The sequence below is a fragment of the Penicillium concentricum genome, assembly GCF_028827145.1.
Source record: "Penicillium concentricum strain IBT 3081 chromosome Unknown utg000004l_segment0_segment0, whole genome shotgun sequence".
Lineage (NCBI taxonomy): Eukaryota > Fungi > Ascomycota > Eurotiomycetes > Eurotiales > Aspergillaceae > Penicillium > Penicillium concentricum.
Genome location: NW_026622757.1, coordinates 2795777 through 2819754, shown reverse-complemented (window position 1 = coordinate 2819754; position 23978 = coordinate 2795777). Strand labels below are relative to the sequence as shown.

The 23978-nt window shown below is 49.3% G+C and overlaps 12 protein-coding genes across 12 annotated transcripts; 5 read left to right on the top strand and 7 right to left on the bottom strand.

Annotated features, from left to right (window-relative positions):
• Positions 1-156: 156 nt before the first annotated feature.
• On the bottom strand, positions 157-682 carry N7517_010038 (ribonuclease III domain-containing protein; the record flags this gene model as incomplete). The annotated part of the gene is made up of 2 exons (XM_056727761.1): positions 157-398; positions 460-682. 2 exons carry the CDS (start codon positions 680-682, stop codon positions 157-159), a joined length of 465 nt encoding a protein of 154 aa, XP_056576333.1.
• A 3156-nt stretch (positions 683-3838) lies between these two features.
• Positions 3839-5284, bottom strand: N7517_010037 (uncharacterized protein; the record flags this gene model as incomplete). Its single annotated transcript, XM_056727760.1, has 1 exon — positions 3839-5284. One exon carries the CDS (start codon positions 5282-5284, stop codon positions 3839-3841), a length of 1446 nt encoding a protein of 481 aa, XP_056576332.1.
• Positions 5238-7561, top strand: N7517_010036 (Peptidase S12 Pab87-related C-terminal; the record flags this gene model as incomplete). The annotated part of the gene is made up of 2 exons (XM_056727759.1): positions 5238-5269; positions 5890-7561. The coding sequence occupies 2 exons, from the start codon at positions 5238-5240 to the stop codon at positions 7559-7561; spliced, it is 1704 nt and encodes a 567-aa protein (XP_056576331.1).
• A 670-nt stretch (positions 7562-8231) lies between these two features.
• N7517_010035 (alpha/beta hydrolase) lies at positions 8232-9323 on the bottom strand (the record flags this gene model as incomplete). Its single annotated transcript, XM_056727758.1, has 1 exon — positions 8232-9323. One exon carries the CDS (start codon positions 9321-9323, stop codon positions 8232-8234), a length of 1092 nt encoding a protein of 363 aa, XP_056576330.1.
• Positions 9324-9916: 593 nt separating this feature from the next.
• Positions 9917-10736, bottom strand: N7517_010034 (uncharacterized protein; the record flags this gene model as incomplete). Its single annotated transcript, XM_056727757.1, has 2 exons — positions 9917-10093; positions 10284-10736. 2 exons carry the CDS (start codon positions 10734-10736, stop codon positions 9917-9919), a joined length of 630 nt encoding a protein of 209 aa, XP_056576329.1.
• A 501-nt stretch (positions 10737-11237) lies between these two features.
• Positions 11238-11840, bottom strand: N7517_010033 (uncharacterized protein; the record flags this gene model as incomplete). The annotated part of the gene is made up of 1 exon (XM_056727756.1): positions 11238-11840. One exon carries the CDS (start codon positions 11838-11840, stop codon positions 11238-11240), a length of 603 nt encoding a protein of 200 aa, XP_056576328.1.
• A 50-nt stretch (positions 11841-11890) lies between these two features.
• N7517_010032 (uncharacterized protein) lies at positions 11891-12976 on the bottom strand (the record flags this gene model as incomplete). Its single annotated transcript, XM_056727755.1, has 1 exon — positions 11891-12976. The coding sequence occupies one exon, from the start codon at positions 12974-12976 to the stop codon at positions 11891-11893; it is 1086 nt and encodes a 361-aa protein (XP_056576327.1).
• Positions 12977-13850: 874 nt separating this feature from the next.
• Positions 13851-14436, bottom strand: N7517_010031 (uncharacterized protein; the record flags this gene model as incomplete). The annotated part of the gene is given in 3 exon segments (XM_056727754.1): positions 13851-14226; positions 14355-14394; positions 14412-14436. The coding sequence occupies 3 exon segments, from the start codon at positions 14434-14436 to the stop codon at positions 13851-13853; spliced, it is 441 nt and encodes a 146-aa protein (XP_056576326.1).
• Positions 14437-15816: 1380 nt separating this feature from the next.
• N7517_010030 (alpha/beta hydrolase) lies at positions 15817-16809 on the top strand (the record flags this gene model as incomplete). The annotated part of the gene is made up of 1 exon (XM_056727753.1): positions 15817-16809. The coding sequence occupies one exon, from the start codon at positions 15817-15819 to the stop codon at positions 16807-16809; it is 993 nt and encodes a 330-aa protein (XP_056576325.1).
• Positions 16810-17147: 338 nt separating this feature from the next.
• On the top strand, positions 17148-17781 carry N7517_010029 (uncharacterized protein; the record flags this gene model as incomplete). Its single annotated transcript, XM_056727752.1, has 2 exons — positions 17148-17558; positions 17641-17781. Coding segments are annotated over 2 exons (552 nt in total), but the record flags the coding sequence as incomplete, so codon positions are not given.
• A 323-nt stretch (positions 17782-18104) lies between these two features.
• N7517_010028 (putative AT DNA binding protein) lies at positions 18105-22214 on the top strand (the record flags this gene model as incomplete). The annotated part of the gene is made up of 1 exon (XM_056727751.1): positions 18105-22214. One exon carries the CDS (start codon positions 18105-18107, stop codon positions 22212-22214), a length of 4110 nt encoding a protein of 1369 aa, XP_056576323.1.
• Positions 22215-23108: 894 nt separating this feature from the next.
• On the top strand, positions 23109-23962 carry N7517_010027 (uncharacterized protein; the record flags this gene model as incomplete). Its single annotated transcript, XM_056727750.1, has 2 exons — positions 23109-23561; positions 23699-23962. 2 exons carry the CDS (start codon positions 23109-23111, stop codon positions 23960-23962), a joined length of 717 nt encoding a protein of 238 aa, XP_056576322.1.
• Between the last annotated feature and the right edge of the window lie 16 nt (positions 23963-23978).

The following is a 23978-nucleotide window of genomic DNA, read 5'->3' as shown; positions in this document are numbered from 1 at the left end:
ATTTAATAGTGCTGTGACATGCAAGTCACTTCACAGGCCACTTCACTGCCGAATGAAAAAGGTCCAGCGCTGTAAAGGATCTCTCCTCCCTCCGCATCGAGGCTTCCTAATGCTCCCTTGTTAAGGAAGTACCGTTGAAGGGACAACCGCGATGGATCACTCGGGCCAAGAGATGCCGAGGACAGCCATGACTCTTTCACAGTCCTCGCGGTTCTTGTTGGAGTCATAATAGACAGCACCAATGATAGCTTGCATGGCATCAGCCATGACATTTTTCCCGGCTATAACGCCCCACTGGCCCGGATTCTTGATGAGAAAGGGATCAAGACCAATGGCAATGGCCCGGTCCCTCAAGTTTTTGTTAGAGGCCACCGTGTTGAGGACGTTCGTAATCTCTTCTATTGATAGCAATAATGGTTAGCACATATACAAAATAGTAATCGATAAGGGGGTCACTACCTGGTGACTTCTTTCTCGATCGACCCTGATCAATAAGGCTTTGGTCAAGAAGCGCATCGCCAGCCATGGCGAGGGTCTTATTGCCCCCGGCATTGAATGGCGCCGAGCCTTGAAGAGCCTCGCGAATCAGAGCTCGCTGGGTGAAATGGTAGACCTTCTGGAGAACCACATTCTCAAAGACCTCAATTTCCTGGTCCGAGGGGAGGTCCATAAAGATAACCATGTTGAAGATTGGGAAATGATCCGTGTGTTGATAATAATATGGTGGGTGATTGTGTCAGAGACAATGGGGTGAATGAGCAATAAGTGATAGATGAGGGGAGAAGGAGATGATACTTATAAGAAATGAGAATGAGGGAATTGAGACGCGAGTCATGTTGCCGCCGCAAGGCAGAATGATTGGGAACAGTAGTGGGCTTGAACTGTGCCCAGCCTCACTATTTTGTTGAAACCAAATCAGGGTATGTGTACTCCGTACATGCTTGTTATTCGCTCATCACCTGCAGAGAGGCATATGTACCCAAATATGTCGTGGCATGTCATTATTAGTGAGAAATGTGCCTTGGATGTCTCCGTTTCCCATAGGCTTGCATGCTTTGATAATCCCAGACTGGGATGCCCAGTCTGGGCAACTTGCCAGCGAGCTCGTCTTGAATGTGAGACATCCTGACATGTAAGCCACATTGCCTCGAAGGAGCTCATTCGCAGAGCAACCCCGCTTTCAAGGTCCGAAGTCATCCCCTTGACGCGACTCTCCCATAACATTGATGCCAGAGACCTTTATGTCTGGAGTAAATATCGAGATGTTCAAAAATAAAATTACTATATTTTATATAAGATATAGATATTTATCCCCAAAAAAGGGGGGGAGTCAGCTACAGTGTGTAAATGGTAAACGGCTAACTGTTAGCGTTCGGCTTTGGACGTGGCCAGTGCGGTCGGGTGGCACCCGGGTGCTTTAGCGCGCGACCCGGAGCGACGAGACGAGGGTGATATAGATTCCATATCCCGCGCATCGATAAGTAGGAGCAATGCTAGACAAGAGATATAATTGGCACATGAATAACGAAGTGGCTATGTGCAGATGCCAAGAGACTGAGAGTCTTGAACAGTTCTGTCATCCAATAATAACTAGATCAGCATCGTTTCAGGATTAGTGCGGCGGTTGCGCGACTTGTAATTCTCAGCCTGATTTATTATACCTTGTCTATAGCGCCTCCAGTCCCCACGCCACAGGCCAGGGGTTTGATCAACAATACTAAATTCGCCCTCCTTCCAAGGTTGTATCGGGAAGGCTTCATATGGCCCACGGATTTGCTTAAGGATTTATAATCTATGTAATCTGTTAGCCTATCTCGCTACAATAGTTGTCCGAACTAATCTAGTCACAACGAAAAGAAAGATGAATGAAATCCATGGATTTCCAAACATTTTAATTCGCATAGTCCGACTACCTTTTAGGCTTGTTCTTATAGATTACGGTATTCTCCAACCGCCAGTGCGCTGTACCAGACTTTTGCCTACAGTATACTATGTAATACATATGAGCATTTTATAGATCTAGATACAGTAATATCACATCAATTCTCTATATAAGTTTAATAAGTTTGATTCGAATTCTCGATAGTCATATTCTCAATAATTAGATTCTCTATGCTCTAATTGGCGATCCCTTATTTCTCAATACCTGAATTCTCGAAAGTCTTCACTTTCTTTACTCTAAATTCTACGCTTGAACGGTGAACTCGTATTTACATTTGACAAGTTATATATGGAAAAGTCATCTATCTACCATAAAGCTAAGCGCCGGGGTGGGGGTTAACATCTAAACACAATATCGAAGAAGAATATCCAAAAATACTACTATACTAAGAAGACTACTAAAAAGTCTTAGACACACAAGCCCGCATTCGCGGCCGGCGATTCTTATTCACCATTCCTGGAATACTACCTATTTGTAATATTTCTTCATGTAACGGCTCCAAGTCATAGAGGCATTAGCAAGCCTCGATGGGGAGATAAGGGAGATCATTTGAGACATTGGAGCCTTTTCATTCGGTAGTAAATTGACGTGCATCAAGGAAGTGTTGTTATGATAGAAATAATGGTTAGCGAACGTGTAAAATAGTAATCTATAAGGGGGCAGGTCACTACCTGGTGACTTCTTTCTTTCCCGACCTCGATTTATTTGTCCGAGGGGGGATGCATAGAAGTAGCCATGTCAAAGCTTGAGAAATGGCTAGAGTGTGTGTGGTATTGTGTCAGAAGGAATGAGTTGAATAAGAAATAAGTGAGAGATAAAAGAGACGGAGAGGATAATAAAAAAAAATTGGAAGGAGTTTGAGACCAAAATCAGGTTTTCCATAGGTAAGCTTGCATGTTTTGATAATCCCAGTTTGACCAACCTTGGAACCTGCCAAATGAACCTATCTTGAACGATTCAAAATCAGCTTTCGAGGGTATTAAGGACTCTTGTTAGTGAAGCTTTGCGTCTGTAGGAGACTGCATCCTGACATGTAAGCCACATCGTATTGACCTCTAAGCAATTCAGTCGTTGAGCAACCCCGTGTCTCCCCTTAACGCGACTCTCCAATTGCATCATAAAGGGCATTGGCCCAGTCTAAGAGACCTTTATTGAGACGACAGAGGAGTGGGTATCGGAATATTCAGAAATAAATTTACTATATAAAGTAGATCAGTATAGAGTTTTATCCCCGATAAAGGGGGGTAGCCAGGGGTGACGAGGGTGAGTGCGCTATATAGACGGGGTGGAAATCAGGGTAAGAATGACTTGCAAGTCACTCTGGCGAATACAACGTGAGGAAGTGTACCAGAAAGAATGATAATACAGTGCAAGATCTCCAGATTCAGAACTGTGGAATATAGAGGTATTATATAGGACAAGCTGGATGCTAGACACAGGTAGATGTGGTTCAGCAGCGATTCGGGTGTAACATGCATAACCTGCGTATTCAGGCCAGTTGGCGATGTGATATTAGAAATATACTGTAACGTATCGCGTATACACAACGGGATCCTGCATCTCAACACGCTCTTACAATCTTGCTCATGTGACTTTACTATTTGTTTACTACCACAAACCCTCTTCATGGTACAGTCAAAATGTCAATCTATCTCTGGCATTGTTACTCGACTGTACAGGCTGCTTGGAGGTCTTTTATTGAAGGTGCATTTGGCATCTTGTCTGGTGTATTTCCACTATTTATCAGAGCCTATCCATCCAATCCTCAGAAATTAGGTACCGTTTGTATGGCACGCCCATACCAAAGGTACAAATACAAAATTTACATCTGTTTTTCTGATGGGTGGAAAATCAATACCTTGTATTTATTGAAACCCAGATAAACCATCACAGCCTTTAATTTTCCATGGCCTTCTCGAATAATGAGTGGAATAGCGATTCCGCCTTCTCCATATCGACTTTGCCTGCTTGGTCCCTCAGTCGTTGGGATCTGCATACAATCTGATCATGTAGGGACTCAAAATCAACACCAACAAGCCGACCATTCTGCTTGACAATCTTTCCGTCGACGATAACGGTGTCAATGTTCTTTGGCGATGCATGGAAGATCACAGTCGCGATAGGATCAATCACGGGCACGGTATCAATGTCATCACAGCGGAACATCACCAGGTCAGCCTTTTTACCAGGCACGATAGAACCAATCAACGAGTCCATTCCCATAACCTCTGCGCCTCCCAGAGTTGCCATGCGTAACACATCTACTGTCTTCCTGCGGACATCTCGGTGGACTGTACGATGATCACAGTCGCGAGCTCGTTGCGTCTGAAGAGCCAACCTCATCTGTGCCATGAAATCATTACCTTGATTCGAAGTGATATCGAGCCCAAGGCACGACCGACAGCCTAGATCGGCAGCTTTCCATACTACGGGATATCCCATGCCCATTTGCAGCTCCGTGTCGGGCGTCCCAACAACACCAGCCCCGGAACTCTGCACCGCAGCCAGCTCGCTATCTGTCATCCAACCTCCGTGGCTGAATACAAGATCCGGTCCCATGAGTTGTGCATTGGCGAAGTTCTGGACGACTTCAGGCTTAGGGGCCCCATCATGAGATACTACTGAAGAATGTACAGTCGTGAGCCTAGCCCTGAGCTTTCTCGCAGTATTCAGTTCCCCGATTGTTTTCTCCGGGGGCTGAGTCGGCGGATCATTCAACGCAATACCAAAAGTGATAAGCGAACTGTCGGCATCATTGTTCGTGAAGTGCTCTTCGCGCACACGAAGAGCATCATCGACTCGTGCGGCCTGGTCAAACGTGTCTGTCGCAGTGCTCGCGAAATCCCCGGGTTCTTTTGGGTTCTGATAGAATCCATAACAGAATGTTCCTCGAATACCGGCATCCTTCAAGCCCTTCACAGCTGCGTCGGCATGTGCAGGCGAGTTTATAACGTGGCAGTGGTCCAGGACGGTCGTGACGCCGTTGTTGAGCAAACTCAACGCAGCAGCGTACGTGGCAAAGTAGACATCGTCTGGTGTGTAAAGACTTCCATAGACGCTCCTCAGGTGACATGCATAGCCAAACAGAGACCAATCAGCTGTGATACCGCGCAGGAGGTGCTGCCACATGTGATGGTGGCCGTCAACGAGCCCCGGGGTAATGATACAATCTTTTGCATCGATCGTGGACACGATGTATCCAGTCGGCACGGATAAGTCTTGACCTATATCCTTTATCCGGTCGTTTTCTAGTAGAATGTCGCAATTGTAGAGGGGCTTCCCTCCCGACGCCACCATGGAGATCACCGTTCCACCTTTTATCAGAATGTACGAGTTTGACATAGTGCGTCTTCAATCACTCCGATTAATCATGAAATATTGTGGAAATTCAAAGACCAACACACAGGCTTTTCTTGAGAATGTATCTGAGACATGGAAATCAGTTTTATATTTTATGGTTGACGTCATCGAGTTCGCCGGCGACTAGTTAAATCCATGGGTGTAGTAAGAGCCGCACTTTAACCGTATCATTTGCGAGTAATCTGTCCCTTTTTATATAGGGGATAATAGCTACAGCCGTAAGTAGATTCGGCAAATGGGGCTTTGGCCTAGTTCATCATATGTAGATAATAGTTTAGCCTTTGGCCTGGGTCAAAGATTTCGATCCCAAAAGGCGATATCTTACATAAAGAAGACAAAAAACCGGGTTACGGCGCTGATATCAGCGCGCTAAACTAGGAGGATCATCCGACGTAACGTGGGCATGTACTTTGTAGCTGGCGGGGTTACGATCTGGCTGCCTAAAACTCACTTTCAAACCTAGCTTCTCGCACTCCAAGAGAACAAGAAAAGAACACCCAAAATGCACGTCTCGCGCGTTTTCCAAGTTTCCTTGGCTATTCACGGCTTGCTCTACCTTGGGTGATCCGCTCGCTGACCCTATGCAGGTCAACCCCGCCGAGCATCGACCGACTGCGGCAATTGAGCAGCTCGATCGACAATATTTGCAAAATAGAGGGCGTTCCAGGCGTTTCTATTGGAGTCATTGAGCATGGAGAAACTTTGTGGACCGAAAACTTTGGATTTCGCGACAAATCCAAAACAGCACCTCCAGACGCACACACCCAGTACGGAGTCGGACATATCACCATGTCAATGGTAGCTGCTGGTGTTGGGAAACTTGTGGACGAGGGAAAGCTTCAGTGGACAACCCTCCTGAGAGAAACGATACCCGATATTGACCATGCTGGCGCCGACTGGACCCACAGATCAACAATAGCCGATATTCTGGCACATCGCTGTGGCTTGGATGGAGAGATAGCAACTTTGCTAGCTGACGGTGGAAATGGCAACATACAGCCGTCTCTTGAAGAGTTCTTGATAACTATCAACCGTATCCCTAGCCCGCTTCCCCACCGTGAGAGCTGGCTGATCTGTCCGTGGGGATACACAATCGCTGCGCATATAATTGAGCATATATCTGGACAGCCACTTCACGAGTATCTTCAAGATCAGGTATTCCGGCCACTTGGGATGACTTCTACCACTTTGCGGCCATCATTTGAAGAGGGCAACAATGTCGCTGAACCGCATGCTTCTCTTAGCAACGGGGAGATTTATCCATTGAAATTTCAACCCAATTTTGCGGATACATTATTCGAAGCTTCTCGTGGAGCTCATTCAACAGTAAGTGATCTTCTCATATGGGCCAAGGAAACAATGGCTGCGAGCCAGAGCGCCGAGGCATCTCCCAACACAGTATTGAAACAAATACCGCACATCCTTAGCAACCATATCGCAATGCAAAATCCGTCTTTGTTGGAGAAATCGTACGGATTTGGCTGGGCGAGAGCCCAGGTTCCTGGGGTTATGGCCCTTCTCGGTGGAAACTCAGATATTTCGGAAATGTCTAAGCAGCCTATTTCCAGGGCTGGAAACCAGTCTAGGCTCATGATTTATCACCAAGGCGGAGGACCGGGATACTCTTCCTTCCTTGCGTTGTTTCCCGAGACACAGTCGGCCGTTGTAGTTCTCATGAACACCACTGCGGCGACCGATGTTGCTGACTGGATCGCACGAATCCTGGTCGAGGGCCTCTTCGACTTCGCCGAGCCCACCGATTACGTCAGACTCGCAGAAGAAGGTAGAAGACGAGCAGTCGATCGGTTTGCTACACTGCATAACAGATTGAGCGAAGAGAAAACCCAAGGAGCACCACCACTACCCCTTGAATGCTACGTGGGCAAGTACAACAGTCAAAACCATAAGTACATGCTGGAAGTCACTCTGAGTCCAGAGTCAGAGAGTGACCTTATGGTTTCCTTCCAAGGTCTCGACTCACAGCGCTACCCTCTCCGTCACTACCACGACCACGTCTTTGAGTGGAGCATGAGCTTTGACGATATGAAGAAGAGCGGAAGATATAATATCACAGATCCCTCATACTATAAGATTCGGTTCGAAATCTATCCCGACAACCGAGCCTCTCGGATAATTTGGAATATTCACGATGCCTCAGTTCCAGATGGACTGATATTTGAGTGGAAAGATGAGCGTCTTGCGGAAGCATGGCGCGCAGTACGTGCCGGTATGCATCGCTTCGTTTCAAACTACATGTAGGATTAGCTACTGACTTGAAGACAAATCACCATTTAGACATTGCGGCCGCCAAGAACTTGTCTTAATTCGTTGAAGGATTCGAATATCTAGCCTGTGTGAAATTTCTCATCTCTTGAGCTTAGTGTTACTTAATATAATATGTACGATATTCAGAAATTCAATCATATATATGGCAATGCTAGAGAGCAGCCTCGAATAGTTAAAAGTTCTTCAAATGGGAAGATGGAACCACCACTTCGATCTGATCAATTCCAGTTGCACCACAGGGATGAGTTACTCTGGCTGTATCATCATACTTCAGTCTAGACAGCCTGGGATACCCATCATAGCACACGAAAGAAGATTCCAAGCGGCCCGTTGGGAAGTACTTCTCATCTGGCGTTTCCGGTGCATTATGGAAATCCGGGTTGGCTGGTGAATATACCGAACTGCGTATGTAGCAAGGAGGGAAACTCGTTATCACTAATTGTCGCCGCAAGCACTTGATATAGATGTCAATATAATAACTGAAGTGAATGGCGCGTATTGTTATAGGGAAAATATGACACCAAGTTGGATGTTGGAATGGGATAGGCCCCAAGACCAATAGTTCAACAAAAATGCGTTCAATATATATATAAAAGCCTACACCAATAAAGGCTCAAAGGTACTCCAAGTGTCTACACAAAAGTCACTCAGATAAAATCCGCCTAAGCCAGCTCTTCTTCGCCGCAACAGCTGCTTTTGACACCGGCACATCCGGCGCAAACATATCAAACCCATGCCACGCCCCCGGCCAAACATGCAACTCAGCCGATACACCACTCTCCCAGAGCAACGACGCATACTGCACTGCTCCATCGCGAAAGACCTCCGCCTCCCCCACGTCAATAAATGCCGGCACAACACCAGCGAGATCCGTGGCCTCCGTTGGAGAAATCAACTCACTCACGCTATCTCCCTTCTCCTTAATCCTACTACCTAGAGTGGCCACCTCTCCCTCAGCAGAATTAGGCTGCTCTAATCCCAGAACAAAGCCCCAAGCCAACCGATCCGTCCTCCCATTCCACGGCCCCTGATCCTCAAACTGCCTCGCGGAAACCGACTCCCCCGAATAATCCAGCATCGGTGTAGAAAGCAGCTGACCACGAAGCGCAGGAGAGCCGTGGTTTCGCGCTTTGATTGCACATGCTGCCGCTAGAGGCCCGCCACCTGATACCCCCTGTACTAGGATCTTGGATGCGTCGATGTTGAGGATTTCTGCATGTTCGGCGACCCAGGTTAGACCGTTGTAGCAGTCGTGGAGGGCTGCTGGAGCGGGGTGTTCGGGGGCAAGACGGTATTCGACTGATATATGCACGGCGGGGAGGGGGACTTCAGTGTCATTTTCTGTGTACCAGGCAATTACAAATTCCAGGCCGGTGAATCTGTCGCCGGCGATTTGGCCGCCACCGTGGATGTTGTAGATTGCTGGGAGCGGGGTGGTGTGGGACTTGGGGGTGAAGACGGAGAGGGTGATTGTATCATCCTGGCCGTAGTTGGGGTCCGGGGTTGGGATGGTATATTCTTTGTGCGAGAGGTGCGGGAAACGAGAGAGGACTGAGTCGAGAGAGAAGCTGTAGGGGTGGCCGCGGATGGTATTGAGGGTTTGGAAGCTTTCAGATGGGATGGCGGTTCTTACGTGTTCGAGGGCTGGGTCGAAGGGAGGCCGAGGGAGCTTAGAGTGACTATTTGCTGCACCGGCGTGCACCGCTGGGTTGGTGTATAGGGTGGAGGTGGACATTGTTGACTTTAGGTAATGATTCTCTGCTCTTGTAGAACGGTTAGATGGATCTGAGATGATTTATAAGTCTGCTGAGCTATATGGACACAGGTATCTCTACTTCTACAAGGATGATGGGTCCCTTAGAAGCATAAAGTGTGTTTCGCCATTGATCGCCAATTGCAATGCGTGGACGATGTCGTCCACCTCCATGAACTAGTCCCCCTGATATGCGATCCTTTCCTCCGGATACGACCCAAAACAACGCGCTACCATTGCAAGGAATTAAAGTTACTTAATCCTGTACTAACAGGCCTAGCCTAGCCAAGTATCCTACATAGGCGAACATCCCTCCAGATACCCTATTCGTCTCCACTAACAAACTTACTATACATTATATTCCACAACCGCGACGAGCACGTACGGCACAACAAACCCGGATGCACGGAAGGCCGGAAGGCATCACATATGAGAGGCCAATCAAGCTCTAACGGTAACCAACTCTGCCATCTGGGGGTACTTCCTTGAAAAAGTCCCATCCAGCGACCAATTCTCGAAGACTGCAACATGCGCTACAAATCCTGGGTTTAACTCGGTCTCGAAGTTTTGGCCCCTCACGAGAATCGGGCGCGAACTCGGCCAATTTGGTTAGATGCCGCGTAGTCCACGTTGAGCTCGTTCTTCACGTACTCGATTGAATCTAACACCAACGCGTCCCGTAGCCGTGGGAAATGCACGAAGTCAGCCCAGATTGGGTATGACATATTGTCTTGGATCTCGGTTGTGCGGAGCTACTGGGGGATATCTCGGGGTTCTCTGCTGACGGGAAGAACCGATACTAGATATCTGGTAAGTGACAGTGGCTACAAGGACGGGGGAATGGATAAAACGTATACGAAGGACCCAGTATATTAGAAGAAACGCACTGGTAGCGACGCAGAAGTCTGTAGGTCCTGGGCACCTTAGCATTTTGATGATAACCTGCGAGACGACGTTTTCGCCGTATCTAATTAAAAGCAGGGCCTGGAGGAATGGAAGGCGCGGGATGGTTTCCGTTGGGCAAGAGAACTGCTGCGGGGCATAGTGGGCGTTCATTAAGGCAGTATAGACAGTGTACTCGAAGCATTCGCTATAGGAATCGTGCGACTGCGGCCGGCAGCAACAAGTTGTTGGAACCGACGACCGGAAGACATCGCCTCCGGTTGGGAACTGCGGACCTGCGGGAGAGCCTGTCGAGTTGGCTAGACCCCAGTCAACCGATACGAGTTCTCGGCCAGCCTGCTCGTGAAGCTCCGGTGGAGCGGATCGGCTCTCTAGCACAGGATTCTGTGTGGGCGAGATTTCGCTCGCACAAGCTGGAAGTGGATGCGTAGTGAAGTTGAGGATGGTCAGGGTGCCAAGGACCATGTCGATGCTTTTTTGCAGGTCAGCCATGTCTTGCATTATCTGTTTGACCTTGTCGTGGATTTCCACCAGCTGCTGGCGATCTAATTCGCGTTTCGTCTGCTGGGTTACCTTGTCCGCTGCTCTCTTCCTCTCCAGTTAGTTGGGCGTTCGGCGACGAACGCGACGGCTGGCAGACTCCATAGTCATGTGTCTGAGAGTGCGGAGTTGGAAGTGTAGGGGAAACGGACTTGTGGACTCTGGAAAGGGGGACGAAATCTGTTGCCTAGAACTATGATAACTGAGGGAGAGGTACCATTCCCATTTCAATTTCAGGCAAAGGAACCTACACCGGAAATACGATGTTTAAATAAAAGCAAACACTAGTCCTAAAGTAGTTTAATGTCTGAGAAGAGCCATAATTTAAGACAACATTTGAATCACATTAGGGCTTGAAACCGCAACCACCTTACCATTCTATTATCTACCAAACATCCTCTCCAGCGCCAAGATACTGCCAATAACCTAGTTTGACTAGCCATAGTTAGCTAACTAGTCCTCACTAGTTTCCTTGACCTCACTAGTTGCCTTGGCCCCACCAGCCTTGGCCCTCCGTTCCTGCACCGGCGCTGCAACCTCATTCGTCATATACTTCGCAGTGGGGGAAAAGAGCAACGCAGGAACAAGACAGATCCCCGCAAACGCAAGAAGAATATACCAAATATACCTGAAACTATCCGCATAAGCAACCTTCTTCGCCGCCCGCGCAGCACTAAGCACCACGGGCGTAACCCCCGGCACATTCGCCAGCGCTGGATTGCCAGTTGTGTACGCGACGAGGAAATCGGCAAGGCTAGATTCCGGGAGGCCAACCTGCAGCACCGACTCAGATAGCTTAAGTGGAAGCGCCTTCTTGATCTTGCTGTTGAACACCACGCTGTATATGGTCACTGCGACGGCTCCACCTAGGAGTGTGGCTGCATTTGCGACGCAGACCCCCGTCGCGATGAGGTGATTTGGGACAAAGTAGCTCGATAGCACGGTCATGAGGCTTGCTTCTCCGCCGACGGTGATTCCGATCATGGCGGCGGGGAAGAACCAGGCGGCGAAGCTAATGCCCGGTTTGATGATGAGCATTAGCCCAGCGCCCAGCATGAGCGTCAAAATCAACGGTGTAATGATCCACCGGGCCTCCTTGAATTTTTTCAAAAGAAGGCCGCAATGACACTGCCGATCATCGAGCTGACTGTCATTGGGAGTTGCCAGACGGCTGTTGTGAGACCGTCGGTCTCAAATACGGACGCTGCTACTTGGGGGAGATAGGCCTGTCCGCCGAGAAGCGCGATTCCACCAACCACCCGGACATACACGGTGAGAACATAGTTTCGGTCAACAAAAAGATCGTGATGCATGAGACCGGTTTTTGTTCCTTTCCATTCCCAAAGAACAAAGCAGAGAGAGACCACAAGCCCCGGGATCAAAGTCCCTAGAACCACCGCTGAATCCCAGGAATATGGGTTTCCCCCGTAGTTCAGACCAACCAGGAATAGCGTGACACCTGTCGAGCAAAACGCTATACCCAACCAGTCTACCTTCCTCAGAAGTTGCATGATCGATAGACCCTCGGGATTGGGCCTAGGCATAGGATGATACAACGTGGTGATAAAAGCGAGGGTAATCGCCCACAAGGCAGCACCGATGTAGAAGCCAATACGCCACCCCTCCAGTATTCCGCCCACTTTTTGTTTGATACACACACCTTCCAGGATGGGGCCACAGATATATGATACGCTGGTGACAGTAGTGATTGCCGCAAGGAGGAGGGGCCGTTGTCGCTTCGGAACAATTTCCTGGGCCAAGGCCGAGGCGAGGAACATGGAGGCATTTCCTAGACCGTTCAGAACTTGGCCGCCGATGAGCATCTTGATGCTAGTCGCTCGCCCTCCGATAATCATCCCAACAGTCCCTACGACACAGCCCGCTTGCAGAAAGGCTCGACGCCCGAAAATATCAGAGAGGTCGCCGATGATCGCTTGCAGAATTGCCCCCATCACCGAGGGAGCGGCGGCGATCCAGGCAGCCTGTCCAGCCTCATTGGGGAATCGCTGGGCAATGAATGGAATGGCGGATGATGGAACAGTGCTGGACCAGGCACCAGCTAAAACCAAAAAGCAGAGGGCAAAGATATTGCCCATGACGAACAGACTGAAAGTGAACTCTTCATCTTCTTCCAGGTCATCTTGGGTTGGCGAGTGTGCGAACTCGCTATGCTCGCTGGCGGGTTTGCTCATGGTGAATTATTGTCTTCGGCAGGGTCTCTTCAAGCTTAGAAGTACTGCTGTTTGGTGTCTTTCGTTTGCTCTTGATCTGTTTCCGACTTTGTATTTCTGAGTGGGGGATAAGTTATGGATATAGGCGAGTCCATCCTAGCTGGTTCCTGCACACAGCGCAACTTCCGATCCCTCCAACCGGTTCGGTTTGAAGGAAGTTAGAGCTTGATGGTCTAGGCACTGGAAGTAGTAGAATTCCGGGCCAATGGATTGACTATTGAACTCTAACATTGGGGCAAAATCGTCCACCCCGGACATCGGACCTGACCCCGGACCCCACCCCCGAAAAACCCCATACGGGGGAGACATGTCCCCGGCGTTCCGGTCTGGGACCCCAGATGTCTGGATTTGCAATGTTGAATATCGGCCATCACATGAATGTCCCCTCCGTGGTAGTGGTGGTAGTAGACTGTGTCAAGGGTATATGGCCTCCCTAGCAACAAGAATCGAGGCTTTTGTTATGGCCTACTGGTATTTTGCTGTGTCATTTCCCACAGACCCCTATAGTCTCTTCCTGCTTAATCCCCTCTTCATAGTATATAACTCTCTAAGATATCATATTGTGCTTTTATGATCTCATGTAGTCTGTAGACTCGAACATGTAAATAGAGGTTTCTTTTATTCAATCATACGGCTATGTAGATTCTTGTAGATTTCCGCTACGGTTCAAAACTAACACTAGGTATTATAACTTCATGTCCTAACTCACTGAATATATAGTAAGCCCTATGCCATCTATCTGTCCTGTAGAAGCTAGAAGCCTATTAACCCACACACTTGAGCGATTTAGGCAAAGTTGGGTCCCTAGCCTCAGACACCTGAAAAAGTGTTGAATCTAGGACGTCCAGATGGGGAATAGGACGCCTCGATAGGGGGCATCACCGTCACTGTCACTGTCACTGCCATAAAGCGTACTCGCGGCTTCCATACCAGAACCGCCCAATGGGGAGTCCTTCGCAAACCCATACCACTGCCATTTTCCAGTTGAACTCCGAGGGCCTGACCAAGTTGCGTGGACGACATCTGCAGCAGCATTGGTGAAAGTCTCAGTAGAACCACCGCAGTCATAGCTCTGTCCAACAAGAACATGTGAGTCAAACTCGCATGCGCCAGGCAATGAGATATACCCATTCAACACACCATCCAATCCATCACAGTCCTTGATGGTCTCTGCCGTGATAGCATTAATCTCACATCCGCGGGGAGATACACTAGGGCCAATAATCTGCCATAGCGAATTGCGGAAAGTTAATCGCAAGACAAATCACCAGAATCCCGTCAAAGCCCTAAGGGTATTTCTGGGCCAGCATAAGCGCCTATCTCCTACCGGTTGACGCACTATGGAAGTACAAATGATGCGGAGCAACCCCGTAGAACGACTTCGTAATTGCTTTACCAATCTCCGCCATATCATAGAGCATGACGTGCGTAAAGTTCTCCAGCGGATGCCAATTCACATTCCCCGGGCTGGAAAGCACTCAGGACCCAGCGTCGAATAAAGATCGCTCTAGATCGTCACCGTGTCCCCGCCTATCATTATAACGGCATATCCGTCCACTAGACCTGGTATCATATAGAATGCAGCCATAGATTCCCCGCTAGTGGCGAATCCGCTTCCACAAGTCACCTAGAATCGACCGTTCCATCCTCCCGATAGGAGATAGAGCGTAACCGTTTCGTCGTCCTATCCGGGATAGGTATATTTAAGCGCATACTAAAAGTATAAGCCGGTATACACGTCGGATTTCTAGCCTATTATTTTAGAATTCGGGGTCGTATAGTACTAGCGCGTGGGGCTCGAGGATTTTTCCAGCCTTAGATATCCGGGTATGTAATTCGAGCGGAGTTGCACATAGTGCTAGGCTCGTAATATTGACGGCGGGATTCACGACTCCGGCCGTGACTACTATGGCTGCTTGACGGCCGTCGATCCTATGCGTTATACGCGGCTACATAGGTGGCGGCTAGCAGGGCCCAAGTATACTAGTTCATAGTCGTGCTATAGAACACTATAGATTGAGAGAAACACTTGATCCAATTTGATTTCATACACTATTTTTGCCTTTTTCAAACTGGTAGGTTCTCCGGATTAATAACGGATACCCATTCCTTTTGGAGACTCAGATCTTAGATTCAAACCCACCCGAGGCTAAAATATGTTAATTTATCAACTGACATCAAGCTCGAAGGGGTTTCTAGGCCTTTTTCGGGTAGAACACCCAACCGTGATGATTGATCCGTGGGTCGGAGTGTCCTATTGACCTTGACTTCATTGCGGAGTAGATAGACAGTCAATGAATGGAAGGCTGGACGATGTCGTCCACAACCACTCCACCCGGAACAACGGAGAATGTAGACTAAACGATACCCATTCCTCACGCAGCTTGCATCTCGTATTCATCCCCACAAAGCCGAGGTTAATTTATCAACTGGTCTCAACATCATTCGAGGTTTCAAGCATGTTTCTCGGATAGAATCTCTAACCGCGATCCGTAGGTCGGAGTGTCCACTAACCCTAACTCCGTCAGATGGACCGCCAATGAACGGAATAAACTGGACGATATCGTCCATAACCAAAAGTCCACCCGGAACAACGGAGTATGAAGAAGCAATAATATAGACTAAACGCTAACGTCGGAAAGGTTTCCGAATTTACAAGGGTTACCATCTCTATTACCAAGATCAAAGTATAAAATACGATATAAAAGCTTCAAATCTGCCACATAATTGCCTTTCCACAAGTCACATACTAAGTCCATTCCTCTTAATTTTCATATCTTGCATACGCATGACTTGAAGCAATGACCGGAAACATCCCAACCCCAGAGGCCTTGCCCCTGCGCCCTCCATATGATCCCGCCCTGCAACCAATACTAAATATCCTCGACCCCAAAATTTTTGAAAGTCTCGAAAGCCTCCGCAAGGTGTCCAGCGCCTATTCAGCGGAAACAATTCTTACACTATGCCCCGACCTGAAACACGAGGAACACACTGCCGCCGGTACCGACGGTGCAGTCCCGCTCGCGGTCTTCACGCGAAAGTCCTCGTCGAACAAGTCCCGACCAGCGGTGTACGTCGTGCACGGCGGAGGGCAAATTTCCGGAAATCGATTCAGCGCGTTGGATAACACCATTCATTTCTTTGAGGGCATTGACATTGTCACAATTAGTGTTGAATACCGCTTGGCTCCTGAGTTCCCAGCCCCTGCTGCTCTCAATGACAGCTACGCGGGGTTCGTCTGGGTAGTAAACCACGCCAAGGAACTTGGTATTGACCCTGCGAAAATCATTATTCTGGGAGTTTCAGGTGGCGCTCCTATTGCGGCGGGATGTGCCATGCTGGTAACAAGGAACCAGGATACGAAACTCCTAGGTCAGATGCTTCTCACCCCGATGCTGGATGACCGGCCCCACCATGCATCAGCAAAGCAATTTGCGAATACCGGGCCATGGTGCGGAAAGGTCAATCAGATGGCCTGGGACTTTGTGCTCGGGAAAGATCGAACGGAGGATCAGGAAGTCAGTGAGCTTGTTGTGCCTGCGCGTGCGACGGACCTGACAGGGTTGCCGCCTACGTTCCTGGACGTTGGGGAAGCTGAGGTCTTCCGTGATGAGGCGGTTGCCTATGCGTCTGCTTTGTGGAGGTTCGGTGTTTCGGCTGAACTTCATGTGTGGAAGGGTGGGTTCCATGTGTTTGATATGGACGTTCCCGGGAACAAGATGGCTGCGGTGGCCATTGCTTCTGTCGCGGCCAAAAAGTCGTGGATTAGGCGGTTGCTCGAGTTGGATAGTTAGGCAGCTTTGGGACTGCAGTGGTTGAGGTAGTTCTGTCCAAACTCGGAGGTAACAACATCGGAAGTACACTTAGAATAGACGTAGCTAAAGGAAGGCACCAAAGCTGATAGGGCAACGTATCAAATTCTGGATAGAAGACATTCATTCATAGAGCATTTGGAATTTGGTAGTAGTTCTAATAGGTATAAAAGTCAGATTCAACATATCTCACAATATCTAGACGTCTAATGAATCACAAAATGTTTCATCCTTAGTGTGTTAGATAGCGTAGATCTCCGTACCACAACCGGCCTGTCCCTACATTTATTGAATGTGAGACTTTCATTCCATACCCAGTCTCAAAAATTATATCGCGCCTCATTCTATGCGAGAACGTCCCTTCTTGGTCTTTGGTCTTTCAAGACGGGGGAGGTTTGTGGTCAGCTATACCAGTACCTCATAAGTCAACATACGTGTTCTACCACCATTGCACTCTAGACGCTGATTCAAGGCATGCGCGAGACGCTGTTCAAGGAAATTGCAGTTCTCGGATTCTAAGACCTTCGGAGGCACTCCTCAACATTACTGAAGTCACGTCTGAGGAGGATGCGGAATGCTCCTTCGCCCGAGAAGGCTGGCAGTGCGATGATTCGAATCATGCGGGGATGGATTGGTTCAAATCGATATGTGGGCACAACACCAGTATTCTGTTTGGATTATTCAAAAAAACATCAAGACTTTTGCTTTTGGCTTGCGGATATCACCTACGGGTATGTATTGGATGACGTGGATACAGAGGTGATTATCATATCGGGTGTCATGGATCAAGACATCCCGCAGATGACCTACTAGAATATTCGAGGAACAAGGCGGTTGGGGATCTCCAAGGGAAATTCGCAAATGGTCATGAAGTGTGTGCACCGAGTCATTGAAGCTTGTGGTGTGACATTGAAGCAACAGCCCAATGTAGAAGCCGTCGATGAAGAATCTTAAAGACTTAAGCCGAAGGCAAGGCGATGGCAAGCGGAAGCAATATCACATCTCCACATGTGTTTCAAGATACAAAGGGGGAAGAAAGAGAGAAGTCATAGACCCATTTCCAAGGTTGTTTAGGTTGCTTACCTAACCACCTCGAGGACCGCTGTTTCGTGCCAAATCGGGAGACTTGTTTATGCTTGCCCCGCGTTTTCTCTCTTATTTCTGTATCATAAAAAACCTGTGAATAGTTACGATACTCACTTTTTTGCATTGTCGCATTCCTTGGCGCTCTTCCACCCCTTTGGCGGCACGCGTGCCTCCCGTTCCATGAGTCCGCCATGTCGGCCTCGTCGCGCAGCCAGAGCTCCTCCCCCGATATCCTAGGTCCTCCAGGCGATGCCCAATACTTGATCTCCTCGCCGATTAAACCCTTCACAGGGCGCCAAAGCTGGATGTCTCCTATGATCAGGAAATCACAAACTCCGGCCAAGCGACCGCGACCGCGCGTCAGCCTCAGTCCCGCAAAAAGCGCGCATTCGATTCAATTCAACGATGTCATACTCCCCGGGTCGCCGACAATGAATTTCAATGGTGGTCGGCAAAGGTCACTCTCTCCGGAGAAGCTTCAGGATGGAAATGTTAGCCCGTGGCGCATCCGGCTCACGCTCGAAGCGACACAAGACGAAGATGACGAGAACCGCGGTAGCCCGTCGCGCAAACGATTTAAACCCTCGACCATGACAACGATGATACCATTGAAGGATGAGAGGAGTCCATTGAAGGAGAAGACGCCCTTAAGGCGGCGAGGGCGTCCACGAAAATCTGACATGACTTTGTCCCCGTTTCCCGGGGGCGCTGGGCAGACCCCTCGCCCTGGACATACACCTGGGCCGGGACATACACCTGGACCCGGGCATACTCCTGGACCCGGGCATACTCCTGGACCGGGGAATACTCCTGGGCTACGAGTTGATGACTCTCAACCGCGCAAAAGAGGCCGACCACGGGGCACGCCCAAACCCAAACTACAAGATTTCCAGCTGCTGGATGACCAACCAACGCCGACGGCCGAATATGATCACACCTTTAGTCCGATGGATATCGTTCCCAATAGTGATGCTCGCCAAGCCCGGCAATTCAGCCCTATGGACACCATGGCCAATGTAGCTGGTCTAGGTCAACATGAATACAGTCCGATGGATACTACAGCTAGTGAAGCTAGGCTGGGCCACCGACGATTTAGCCCCACGGATGTCTTCACTAGCGATGCTGGCGTAGGTCAAGAACGGTTCAGTCCGACGGACTCTTTCGCTGGGAGTAATGCCCACGCTAGTCCCTTGAATCTCGTAGGGGATGCGGACTCCGAAGACGACTCTTGGGGGAATTCGGACATGTCGATTGCAGAGCTTCCTGACCCAACAGAGCCCATCACGGAAGATATCAGCAATATCCGCCGTGAGTACGGTCGAACGAGTTTGGAGACGCCTGTTATCGGAGCTACGGAACATCACTTTTTGGATGATGAAAACATCCACTCTACCCCTTCTAAAATGCCATCACCTACACGCGAGAGAGCAATCCTGTCATCGAGGGCTTCTCATAATACGTCTAGCCCACAATCGCGCACATATCCGACTCCAACCCCCACGTCTTCGCTGGCCGATGAAGAAAATCAAACCCGACAAGTCGACGAGGATCATCCCCCAAGGACAGACAGCCATGATGCTGAAACCGATCCCGTTGAAGATCCCGCAGACGAGTACGATGAATTTGACACTATCATGGAAAGTGAAGGATTCACTATGATTTCCCTTGATACACTACCGTCAGCCAAGCAGCATGGATTCGGCTCTAGTGCTATGGCGAACGGCGGTCCCAAACCAAAGGAAGTCGGAGACCGGTTGAGACGGAAACTTCCTGGGACGATCGAAGACCTCCGAGGTGATTCTCGTGCTCAAAAATCATCCAGCCCAGTCACTACGGGCCTCGATGCTGGGTTATACGACAATCTCAGCAGCCGTATTCCGGAGAAGCACACTCTACATGCGACTGAGCGGCAGTCCGTTAACTACGTGAATGAGATCGCCTACCCTGAACTCCCTGCCGCATCGTCTCCCGCTAAACCAGCAATTGTTGCGAAGAAAAGGACATTCACCAGTTTAGCGAAACTTGTTCGTCTTAGCTTGGCTCTACAAGGTCCCTTTAGACCTCAAGAAGACGAGTGGTCGGGTAAGAGTAATGCTCGTCACAAAAGACGTCGGTTAGAGGGTGTTTTCAGCACATTCAACGCTGGAACGCAGCGGAAACTTCGAGCTGCTATGGGGCTAGGGCAGGAACTTGCTATGCGTCGAATGCTCGCCGAGGAAGATAAGGCTGCGGCTATAGCAGCAGATCATGCAGCATCTCGTCTCGAGGAGGAACGTCTCCAAGCGGAGCAGGAAGAACAGGAAGAACGTCACTATAATGACTTCAATGACGAAGAATTGGAAGAGCAAGAGGATGATCAACCCTTCGAATACGAGATCAAGAAGCAAGAAGAATACACCCAGCTTTCACATTCCAAGATCAACAACGCCATGCAGCAAAGCCCGATGTCCCACCAAAAGGCACAGCGCGAGGCACAATGGCAGCTTGAACGAGAAGCGGTCAGCCGCCAGGCTCAGATGGCTTCAAACTCTCGGTCGGTCGTCTATATTGATAGCGATGAGAATGTGCGGGAAAATGATGGGGACATTGGATTTGAATCTGAGGCCAGAAATGGGGTTGATAAAGAGCCGAATGATTCTGCACCTTCACCTGGACCAGAACCAGAACCAGAACCAGCGCCGTCGCCATCGCCATTGCAATATGCACCCCAAGACGTTGAACCCGAGCCCGAGCCCGAGGAGGATGAAGATGATGACTATGATGATATCTGGCAACTCGAAGCCAACGAGCACAGCCATATTTCACAACACTCCGAGGAGGAGGATGTTCAGTCTGATCCGCAGCCCCTTGCACGCCCTTTGGGCAACCTTGCTCCAATTTCTGCAGGTCAAGACTACCTAAGCTCATCTCCCTACGCTACTTCAGAACATAATTATGTAGCGCGCTTCGGGCCGTCCAAAGTTCGCGAGCTCCGTGAACAAAAGGTCGATTTATCTGCTTTGCTTGCAGAAGAGGATACACCAAACCGCGCGCGGTATTACAATGGAACGAGTACGCCTCGGAGTGTACTCACCCGCCCATCAGGGATACTGAATTCACCAATGAATAAATCTCTCATGAAGGACGCGGTATCGCGCACTCCAGCGCGTATTCGTTTACAACCTCTGTCCCAGTCCAGCCCTGATGTTCCCAGTCCACGGGGCCCCAGTCCACAAACCGCGTCCCTCGGTGGGAAGAAATCTCCGAAGGTTGTACAAAGAAGCCCGCCCATGCAAGAAGCTTTAAAAGAAGACTACGACAACACTGCATCCAATGCCGCTCTCAGTCCATCGGAATCTGCCAACGCGGATTCAGCCTCTACCCCACAGCCTCGTCAACACAATAGGGAGGAGCCAGGATCATCCTGGTTCAGTAAAATAACCAGTTTCACCCCGCAATGGCTCAAAGCCCCCACCCGTGACCGAAGCTCAAGTGTCAGTACTATTCCGGAGGAAGCATCTGACTTTGAAGATGAAGAGGAAATGGCCAGCATTGAATCTGCGAAGGAGATTGATGGACATCTCCAGGATGAGCCGCTCTCAAAGCAAGCGAGCCAATCACCCGCGAGCCATTGGAGACAGCCATCGCCATCCCAGTCTCCCCGGATACAGCAAGATCCTATTCCCACAAGCCATTGGAGACAGTCAACATCACCTCAGTCTCCTCAGATACAAGAAGATCCTATTCCTACAACGGAAGAGGAGGACCTGATCCACGAGAGAAGTGTTTCTCGGGACCTCTTGGAAGAGGACCCGATACACGAGAGAAGTGTTTCTCGAGACCTCTTGGAAGAAGAGGTGGCAAATTCTGAGCGGAGTGTCTCACAAGATCTCTTGGAGAACGAAGATGCAGAGCCAATGAACCAGCATGAGGCGTCTCCAGGGCCTCGACCACTTGCCCTCTTCGGATACTTCTCCGACGAACATTACGCCGCGCTTCGTCGTATCTACCGAGTTGCCAAGCGATACCCCGAGCGCTTTGAATACTACGATTCTCCAGGGCGGGCTGCCATCATCGGTGATTGGATATGGACCTCCGATGGTCATCACGGGGTGCCCATCACAGAGATCCAGTTTGCCATCATTGATCGCTTTGCCCAGGAACTTGCTCGGGCTGATATCCAATATGGTGGCAGCGGACAGATCGATTGGACAGAAGCTGATCTGCACCGGAGACTCATTAGCATCATTATTGGCGAGCAGATCCGAGAAGAAAGAAAGGCCAAGGCGAACCGGGGTACTTCGGTGGATACATGGCGATGAGCGTCTATTTTTTTTTCGCCTTTTTTATCTTATGCACTTTTTTGGATATCCGATGAGTACTTGGCGTCATGGTTTTGTTTTGAATCTGTTGTGGTTATGATTCCCTCACGGTTATTGGTTAGGCTTATGTGCAGCATTTGGGCTGTTTTGGCGTTATGCCCGTGATTAGTTTAGGCCTCTCTAGCCTCATCAGACATGAATGAGGTACTGTATACTATAACTTCCAAGTTTTCGACATGACCGAAGTACCAAATCCCGGAAGGGGATCCCTGACTTTAACTGCGAACACCCTCTGTATATTGCATCTAGAACATATGTATCTAGCCAACTACGGAGGTCTCCTGCATCAAGATCCCTTATTTCCCCGAGTATCTGATGGCCCCGGGATTAATCGCAGTTGGGTCCAGAACCAATTCAGTCCAGCTCATTATACCAATAAGTCAATATCAACGTGAACGTCAACTCCAAGCCTTATTGTCTCCTGAAACATACAACCAAGCAAACTGTCAACCCGAGCCCAAAGCAAACACAATCTACATTGAAGTCTCGACCAAACCTGCAGTCCACCACCATCTAGACCAACCAGGCCAACCCGGGCCTGCACGATCGTATACTTCTCACGCAGCCAGCCAAGCAGAAGCCGGAGAGCCTCGCATTCCCCACCTCCATGCGAGGTCCCTGCGAGGTGTCCCTGCACGCATTTTCGTCCTTGGGTATCGGTCTGGATCGTGAAGTACCACTTGGGAGGCAAAGGCATTTATTTATAAAAGCCATGGTAACTGACGATATAACATCATTCCCAGATCCGAACCAAGATACCAAGTATACAGCTCTATACTTCCATCTCTTCTGTTCCCGATTTCCATATATATAATCTATATATCGATTCCAAAAATGTCGGTATTCACAATCGTCCACCGAGCCCTCCCACCCCTATCCCTCTGGAAACGCCGAACAAGTCTAAAAGGCAAATCCCCCGTTGAAATCCTCAACGAAAAGAATCCCATCCTGTCAGATTCCATCACCCAGAACAATGAAACTATCTTCATGCACCGTGACGTCCACGGTCCCGTGCAGGTAGCGGTGAACACCGATGCACACAAACCAACCCAGTCAGCAGAAAACATCCCGGCTCCATCGGATTCGACTTCCGAGAGCCGAGCATGCTATTCAGGCGAGGCGCGTCCGGCTCGGGCACAGCTTGATCGCGCTGTTAGTTGGGCGAGTATTATCCGCAGTCGGGATCGATGGACGGATGAGCAGGAGCGGGAGCTTGTGCGTGCTCAGAGACAGTTAGGGAGGTGTCAGAAGGCGTGGAGTTCTGAGCAGGAGGTTTGGTTATCGTATGTAAGTGACTGTTATCTTTCTTTTCTGTTTTCTGTTTTCTGTTTTCTGGATGATTATTATTATATTATTCCAGAGTCGAGATCAGATTTCCGAATACGATCACAAGCAATAAATCAGTCCTAATTTTCTCGCTTCAGGTCCAGGCTCTTAGCGAGGAAAAAGAAGCCCATGCTGGTTTCTTGTCTATGCGACACAGACAGCAAGACGAGGAACAGCACCAGTTCCGTAAAGCGTGGAAGCGACGGCGATCTTCATCAGGTGATGACGAGATGCAGCAATCTGCAATCGAGATTGTGAACCGATTGGGGAAGTTGCGTCGCTTACAGCGCTCTGTCTCTTCTAGCTCGTCAGGACATCGGTTGGGCGCGATGGGATCGGCAGTTGTGGCCGTGGAGGCGTGAAATTGTGACGAGAGTG